Source organism: Anastrepha ludens, chromosome 3 (genome assembly GCF_028408465.1).
Source record: "Anastrepha ludens isolate Willacy chromosome 3, idAnaLude1.1, whole genome shotgun sequence".
Classification (NCBI taxonomy): Eukaryota; Metazoa; Arthropoda; class Insecta; order Diptera; family Tephritidae; genus Anastrepha; species Anastrepha ludens.
This window is the reverse complement of record NC_071499.1, coordinates 49,604,106-49,612,543: the sequence shown is the minus strand read 5'-3', so window position 1 is coordinate 49,612,543 and position 8,438 is coordinate 49,604,106. Positions and strand designations below refer to the sequence as shown.

The 8,438-nt window shown below is 38.6% G+C and overlaps 1 protein-coding gene across 1 annotated transcript; it reads right to left on the bottom strand.

Annotated features, from left to right (window-relative positions):
- Positions 1-1,060: 1,060 nt before the first annotated feature.
- LOC128857907 (uncharacterized) lies at positions 1,061-2,557 on the bottom strand. The gene is made up of 3 exons (XM_054093733.1): positions 2,137-2,557; positions 1,972-2,058; positions 1,061-1,887 (listed from the first exon to the last, which is right to left on the bottom strand). The coding sequence occupies exons 1-3, from the start codon at positions 2,484-2,486 to the stop codon at positions 1,278-1,280; spliced, it is 1,047 nt and encodes a 348-aa protein (XP_053949708.1). The 5' UTR covers positions 2,487-2,557; the 3' UTR covers positions 1,061-1,277.
- Positions 2,558-8,438: the final 5,881 nt, after the last annotated feature.

The following is an 8,438-nucleotide window of genomic DNA, read 5'->3' as shown; positions in this document are numbered from 1 at the left end:
TGGTCTTCCTGGCTGAGTGCTTGGACTTGTCCAAGTTGTTAAGGCCGATGTTCAGTGGTTACTTATAATAGGTTTCGATTATGTCGGGAACTATGCGAGTCAGCAGTAGCCAGGTTACGAGTTACATTTTTTAACCAACCTAAGCTTATTTCTACAATCGTACGGCCATTATTATTTTTTAATTTTGTTTTTATTTTTGCCTCCGGTTTTTACGACGGTTTTCTTGCGCTCGTCTTCTTCCTATTTTTTGACAGACACCTTTGGTGTGAGTTTGACAGGCACTCAAGTGTGTGATGGTGTGAGTGCTTGGTCTTTTTGCTTAAGCGTGTTGACGGTTTTACTATGCCAATTTAGAACTTCCATGGTAATATTAAAAACAATAGAATATTGGCAAACAAAAAAATACAAAATAATATCTTTGACTTGGAAAATTTACAATAACAAATATTTTAAATTTCAAATTAAACCAATTTGTTGGCCGGAACTACGTCAGCGAATTTGACAGCTAAAGCTAAATTTTGTGAAACAGAAAACGAAGGTCATAGAATCCAAAGCTCCCCTCAAATTTTTTTTTTTCACCATACCTAACGAGCAAAAATGGTATCATCGTCCTTGTGCCTGCGCCACAAGTTTGCTCCGCCTTTCGACTGCGTAAACAGAGAACTCTACCATATCTGCCGTTATTATTAAGTTGCAATTGTTTTGTTGTCCAGAGTTACAGCTTACTTAAATTTTCTTCAAATAACACCAAAAAAACAAGGAGATAAATAAACACGCAATAAGCATTTTGGAGTGTTAATGAAATGCATATGGCAGCATTTCAAAGAGAAAATTGATTTGTAGGAGGAAAGGATGTGTTCCAGCTGCGAATGTTTTGTCCGAAACTGTACATATCAGCAGAGAATATGTGTCAAGACGTATCTACTAAAGGTAGTGTTGGGAAATCGGCTTAGCTGTTTTTTTTTTCTTCCGCCGTGTCCATGTGGCTGTCAGCTCAAAATGAAACAAGGCGAATTCATTATTTGTTTTCTAGTTTCCTATTACTTTGCTTTGATAATCAAACGAACAAAATATTTTTGTTGGTCTCGTGCCACCACCTTTAATGAATGCGCCTTGATATGTGTTTCTATTTTTGAATTTCAAAAAAAATATTTTTTTTTTGTAATTGAAAGTTATGTTTCATAATACAATTTACATATTACTTAAGAATTTTGTTTTTTTCGCAAATGTTTTCATTTAAAATTAGTTCTGAGGCCACTTTGCGTCAAGATTAAAATTTAGTCAGTATTCCTTTGTATCAGATCTCTCAAATAGATTGCCAACGCTGGTGGTTGTTTCATTTCTGTTGGTATCGCATACAACTTGGACTGTTTGAATATTTGGCGTGCCTCTTCGTCAGTTATGGACACAGTGACCATTTGTTTCTTCATTTGGCACGGCGGTCTATTACACGCCGTTTTGCAAGGAGTGGTTTTTTTCTGTTTGGTCTCTAATCGACCCCAATTAAAGCACCAAGGCGTCCAGAATACAGGCGCTCCAAACTTCTTGGGCGACAACCAAGAAGAGGAAACTGCGCTCTTTTTGACTGCAGATTCGGTCAACTCCTCCTTCCCTGTCGATTTATTCCATCTCAATGAAGGTACCCAGCGTGCATGGGTTTCCAGTTTCTTGTCGGTTTCTTTCGCTCGACCCCATTTAAAGGAAAACATGTTGTAGAGGGTTTCTTTTTTCGTTGGTCTAGGCAGAGTGGGAGGAGGTGCAGATGAAGGTGTTAATTTGCTTGTTGCTCGCCGAGCAAAAAATCTCCTAATTGCTTTCACTGCTGCAGTGCACAATATCAGTAGAAATAATAAGCTAATTACGCTCACAACTGCTACTTGCGTAGTCCTATGATTTGTAGAAATTACGAGATGATCAATTGCATCTACATATATTGACAAACCCCTTACATATACAAGTGAATGTACATACCTATCGGAGTTATAAACTTTGAAGCCCAAAATAACTGTCCATTGGAGCACGAAAAGCCACAGCACAATAGCCGCTATAATTATGAAGCTGTAAAGAAAACATAGTAAGACATTCGCGTGAGTACTTCTCGCATATATGCATGTAAATTTGTATAGCCCAACATACGCCAAAGAACCAATCAAGCCTATAATATAATTTATAAAGTTGCATCCCGTATTGCAACAGCCATTGCCCGTATTACAATCGTCTTCTTCTAAGCAACTTCCATTGGATTCGTTGGTTGGCTCGCGCGGCGGAGGCGCAGGTGGACATTTTCTTTGGTATTTTGAATCAATAGTTTCCGGTACGCAAGCGCATTTGCATTGAAATTTAGGTTTAGGAATTGGTCGTTCTGGAGGTGTGTCACAGTTGCCTTCCGTACTCATATTCATGCCATTCCGTAATTTTACACATTTCTGGCACGGACATGGCGGGAATACACACTTCAGCGGGCGTTCGATTTGCGGACAAATCATTGAATTTTTTTTTGTTTTTTGTGATCAACAGAAATTTTTACGTGTGTGCATTTTCGAAAATTTCTAGACAATTCAATTTATTTTTGACATTGGAATCTAAGAAGGGAGCCATAAATGCTTAAATTTTAATAAAGTTGCAGTACAATGGTTATACCCAAGGCATATTCATTAAAGGTGGTGGCACTAGACCAACAAAAATATTTTGTACGTTTGATTGTCAAAGCAAAGTAATAGGAAATTAGAAAACAAATAATGAATTCGCCTTGTTTCATTCCGGGCTGACAGCCAAATGGACACGGCGAAAGAAAAAACAAATCAGCTGATTTACCAACACCCCCTTTAATAGATTCGCCTTGCACTAGACCAACAACAATATTTTGTACTTTTGATTGTCAAAGAAAAGTATAGGCAATGTAGAAAACTAAAAATGAATTTGCCTTGCTTCACTCTGGGCAGACAGCCAAGAATGGTAGAGAAAGAGAATACGCCATCCGAATGCGCCGTGTCGTAAGAGCCCATGAGCCAGGGGCTCAGTTGTGGTCAAACTCAGAAAATGAGCCCGGCAAGCACTGTGTTCGCATTTTCACGGATGGCTCCGGCTCTGGGGTTTACGTGGAATCCAACAGGACAAAACTGTACTTTGCTCTTGGAATGCATGTATCTGTGTTTCAAGCAGAGGTGTATGCAGTTGAAGAAGCGATGAACTTTGTTGTGGAAAACAGATGGAGAGGCAGATCTACATATATGTGTCTGCAGCGACAGCTAATGGCCTTAAGCAGCCCCCCAACCACATCAGGGGTAGTCAAGTCCTGTAAATCGAGGCTGAACTATGTCGGTAGACATAATAACCTGATGCTAACATGAGTCCCGAGACACGTGGGTATCGTGGGTAACGATACCTCTGACTGCTTAGCTAAGATGGGCTCTGAGGCCAACTTCTTTGATTCAGAGCCCATTTTGCCACTCCCTTCTACGACCATCAAAGCCACGGTTAGCAAATGGGGAACTACAACCCACAAGCGAGCTTGGCAGGCTGAAAGAGACTGCAGATGGACTAAACTGATGCTACCTGTCATGTCCGATCGACTGTCGCAAACCCTTCTGTCATTCAGCAGAAGGGAGTGCAGACGGCTGGTTGGACTGATGACGGGCCACTTTCTGTGAGCGAAGCACATAGAAAGGTTGGGCATCTCAGACAGTGTACTCTGTCCAGTTTGTGAAGAGGAGGATGAGACAGCGGACCACTTCCTGTGCGTCCCGACAAAACGAAAAAAAAAGAGCCCAAGCGAAAGGAAGGGGATTTACTTGTTTGTGAAGAAGAAGACTAGGCGAAAGGAATGGAAGCAACCAAATACAAGATTATACGCACGCGCACATACTTTCTAACCGCGGCGTCTTCCACATAAAAACGCAAAAAACTGCATTCCTAGGTTTTATATTCATTTGTGCTTTAACAATTTAACACGCGGCACTTCGTTTCCATTAGTTTGATTAGTTTAAATCTTACAAATCTCAATACTACCAAGCCATTCACTGTTTTTTCACAAACATGTAATTTCTCATACTTTTGTTTGTTTTGTATTGCGAAGGGAGCTGACGACAGACTTGTCAAAATCGCGAAAAATAAAGTAACTGTTTTGTAATGGCGCCACTTTAGATACTCAATTTGCTGACAGCCAAATGGAGACGGCGAAAGAAAAAAGTAAATCAGCTGATTTACCGATGCCGTCTTTAATATCATAGATTCGCCTTGATTTTTTTTTTCTTTTGTTTCTTGCTATTTGGTGGTTTCGATGTTGCTTGTTTGATCCGCTGATAACCTGCTGCGATATTGCAAAAGTTATTTTACATAGAACGTTTTATTTGAAACAGTTAGAAAGAAGGTTGGGAATTTTTAACTATTTATTAACTGGTGAGATTTACATGTGTACATACATAGGCTGCGACCATGAAGCAATAATATAGGATGATCAATTTAGAGGTTTCTGATTTTAAATTGAAATAAAACAACGAAAATTCAAGTTTATTGGGCAATCTTTATTATTTTTGTGTAAAACCATTCATTTATTATTTATTTATTTGTTAAAGATAATACCTTTCAAATGTTGGCCGGAACTGCGCCGTAATTCGGCCGTCCGTAAACACCAATTTCTCTGGAGGACTTCGGTCGTTGAATAACTTTAGTAATGTCGGCTTCCGATGCCTCAATTGAAGAGGATTTATCGACAAAGCGTTTAGACTTACAAGGACATACCCCTACAAATAAAAGTCCAAACGTGTGATATCACACAATTGGTGACAAATCTACTGGTCCAGAACGAGAGATAAATTGCTCACCGAAACGATGACGCAGTAAACCCATTGTTACACGGACTGTATGGCAAGTAGCAACGTCGTCATCTTGTTAGAAAAAAATATTGTGGAGATCACAATTTCAAGCATCAACAAGTCGTTTATCATGGCGCAATAGCGTTTGCCATTCACTGTTACATAGGCGCCAGCCTTGTCTTTAAAGAAATATGGGCCGATGATCCCTCCATCCCATAGGTCGCACCAAACGGTTGTTTTTAATGGATGTAATGGCTTTTTGAACGGCAAAAGAAAAGGTTTTCTGCATCGCATCGTCACTGGCGATGAAAAATTGATATATGTATTATGATAGTCCTAAGCGTTGAAAATGTTGGAGCCTGCTAGGTGAACCAGATCCATCGACAGCGAAAAAATAATTGATGCTTCAAAGGTTATGTTGTGCATCCGGTGGGATCAGAAGGGTGTCATCTATTATGAGCTCCTTAAACCATCTGGCGGTCGTTACCGACAGCAGCTAATGCGTTTGAATCGAGCTCTCAAAGAAAAGCGGCCGGAATGGGACGGTAGGACGGTCGACATGACAAACTGATTTTGCTGCATGACAACGCACAGTCACACGTTGCTAAATCGGTCCCGAAATATTTAGAGGCACTGAATTGGGAAAACTTGCCCCACTTGCCGTATTCACCAGACATTGCACCTTCGGATAACCATCTGTTCCAATCAATGCAGTCAGCGCTTATTGGAGAGCGGTTCACTTCTTACGAGAGCACCGCAAACTGGCTCAATGAATGGATAAAGACAAAAGAACTCGAATTTTTCGTCAGAGGAATCCGTATGCTGCCTGAAAGATGGAGTAAAGTTGTAGCTTCCAATGACACATACTTCACATAATAAGAAAGAGCGGAAACTTGTTCCCATACCCAATATATACAAATATATTTTCAACATTTTGTTGGCTGCACTCCCGATATTGCGAATGCCGAGCCTAATGCTTTCTCATAAAAAGTACCACTTCCACAATTGATGAAGCTCGAACACAGCATCAGCACATTAATCGGCTAATCATCGGCGCGTCATCGTTTCGTCTTCGAATTCTATGCACTAATATTTCGGTTGATGTCTGCACATCTAAACTTATTTAATAGCTACATCAACTGTGCAAAGAAAATTTATCAGTGAGCGACGCAATTTATTTTTCTATTTTTTTTTCACCAAAGTAGGAGCTATTAAAATAACACTGTGGAACAAATTCAGGTTAGCAAAAATTAGATCCATTCTGAGAGTGGCGGGTGAAAATAGAGGCGAAATTAGAAGACCCGTATCGCGCCGTTTGTTTATATTAGTTCGAATTTTTTTTTAATCGACCTTCGAAGTTTGCAGTCAAATGCCGATTTAAAGTATATTGCTTCATAAGTACCACAAAAATTTTCGAAATCAATTTTTTCAAAAATTGTAATTGTTGCACAGGTCTCTAGCAATAATTTGGCTTTTACAGATTCAAAAAAAATATCAATTAGTCGACGAGTTATAGCCAAAAACCCATATAAACAATTTTGCTCCGATTTCGAACTTCGAAGGCCGATTAAAAAAAAAATCGAACTAACATAAAAAAACGACGCGATACGGGTCTTCTAGTTTCGCCTCTATTTTCACCCGCCACTCTCAGAATGGACCTAATTTTTGCTAACCTGAATTTGTTCCACAGTGTAATCAAACCAGAAAATAGAATAGACTTGATAAAGTTATTTAATTGAACATCTAAACTGCTCAGTAGAGAAAATCCTTCTACCGGCAACAACGACGATGTCAAATGACGCGCAAGTGTGCAGTTGTTAAGTAGTCATGTAATGTTGTGGTTGTTGTAACATATTTGGGGAAAGTACTGCTAAAGTGACAGGATATAAATCCGAATCGTTCGTTAAAGTGAAACCGACTGTCGTGGGAAGGGAAATCATGTACTATATTTATTAATAATGATGAAGCAACTGTAATTAGCCGATGAATGTGCAGAAGGCCTAGTGTAACTTTATTATTTTTTTCTCTTTATTGTGGAGCACGAAATGGCGACTCGATTTTTGTACGGCTCAAACGGTAAATTGCACGGGTGCATGTATATGATTTTGTTTAGATTTAGCCAAGTTGCAAACCAAATGGCATGGGAAACTGCATTACCACTTGCAGCGAAACTGCCTACGAGTATAAATAGTGAAGTTTCAAATTAGGAAACATAAATTTTGTGTAACATTTTTATTTCTTATTTATTCCTTTAGGTTTTAACTTAACTTGTTTAGCTTATTTTATACGTTTAGTTTTTAACTTAAAATTGTGCTAAAATTTACTTATAATATATGTACAGGGTGGGGCAAATAAGACCTACTAATGTTAAGTACAAATAACTTTTTTATTTTTTAACATATTTATTTTTCTCTTTTTGTAGGTTATAATTGAATTGTTGGAAATTTATTATGGAATCCTACAGTACAACGCAACGCGTTAAAATTATCGAGTTTTTCTATTCTTGTCAACGATCAATTGTTTTAACGCAGCGTAAATATCGGCTGATGACGGATGAAGCGCATTTCCATTTAAATGGTTATGTCAACAAACAAAACTGTAGATTGTGGGGCTCTGAAATTCCAAGGGCAACACACCAACATCAGTTGCACCCATCTAAATGTACTGTTTGGTGCGGTGTTATGGCCACTAGAGTTATCGGTCCATATTTCTTCGAAAATGAGGATGAAACGCCGGAGTCGATTTCAGGAGCTTCTTACAGAATATTGATTGAAAACTTTTTGCGGCCAATGGCGGAGCAGTATCCTAATTTATGGTTTCAACAAGATGGAGCAACTGCGCATACTGCCAGGCAAACTATGGACCTACTGCGTAACATTAGTAGGTCTTATTTGGCCCACCCTGTACATACATACCATAACAAAAAGCGGACCTATTGACTACGTTCATAAGTGAACAAGTTTCGAGATCTAGCGGCTTCAGTGGCTTCAGGCTTCAGTGACAAGATGTCATATGAGGAGTTAGGGATTTTCAGAGGCCCGAAAAAATGATTTTCAATAATTTTTTCTTTTGCTAGTCAATTGCTTATTTTACAGAAATAAAAACATAGCATTAATGGTTCGACTTGACTAACAAATAATCAAAAAAAAAATAATAATTGTAAAAGTTAACGCTGTTTGTGTGGAGCCCGTTTCTCCAGAAGTCTCTTGCGGTGATCATCACAAGTCCTTGGAGATTCATCTAAAATCAATCGGACAAGAGAAATTAGTTTTATTAATAGATGATCTTTTGCCTGATCGAAGTTTTTTTCAAAATTTATAATACGGCGGCCTCAGGAAATATTTTTTCAGATTTTCGAGAAAAAAAACCGACGATTGTTTAAAAAAGTAGACATTTTTGAAAAAAAAACCCTTCGATCAGGCAAGAGTTTTTTATGTTTTTCAAAAGCAGTATACATTTTTTTGAAATCTACTAAGCGGTTTTTAAGTTACAGTGATCACCAGTTCAAAAAACATAGGGCTTGTTCGAGGCACGCAATAAAAGCGGCAATACTGCTGCACTGATGACAATTTGTAACACAGTTGCAATTACTCAACTGATACTTTTCTGATGTTCAGCAAACAA

Excerpts from the sequence above, each read along its gene's own strand:
- LOC128857907 (XM_054093733.1), bottom strand. The coding sequence starts at position 2,486 with ATGATTTGTCCGCAAATCGAACGCCCGCTGAAGTGTGTATTCCCGCCA. Across the intron at positions 2,059-2,136 it reads GGCTTGATTGGTTCTTTGGC|CTTCATAATTATAGCGGCTA; the intron begins GTATGTTGGGCT and ends TTTTCTTTACAG. Across the intron at positions 1,888-1,971 it reads AAAGTTTATAACTCCGATAG|GACTACGCAAGTAGCAGTTG; the intron begins GTATGTACATTC and ends TACAAATCATAG.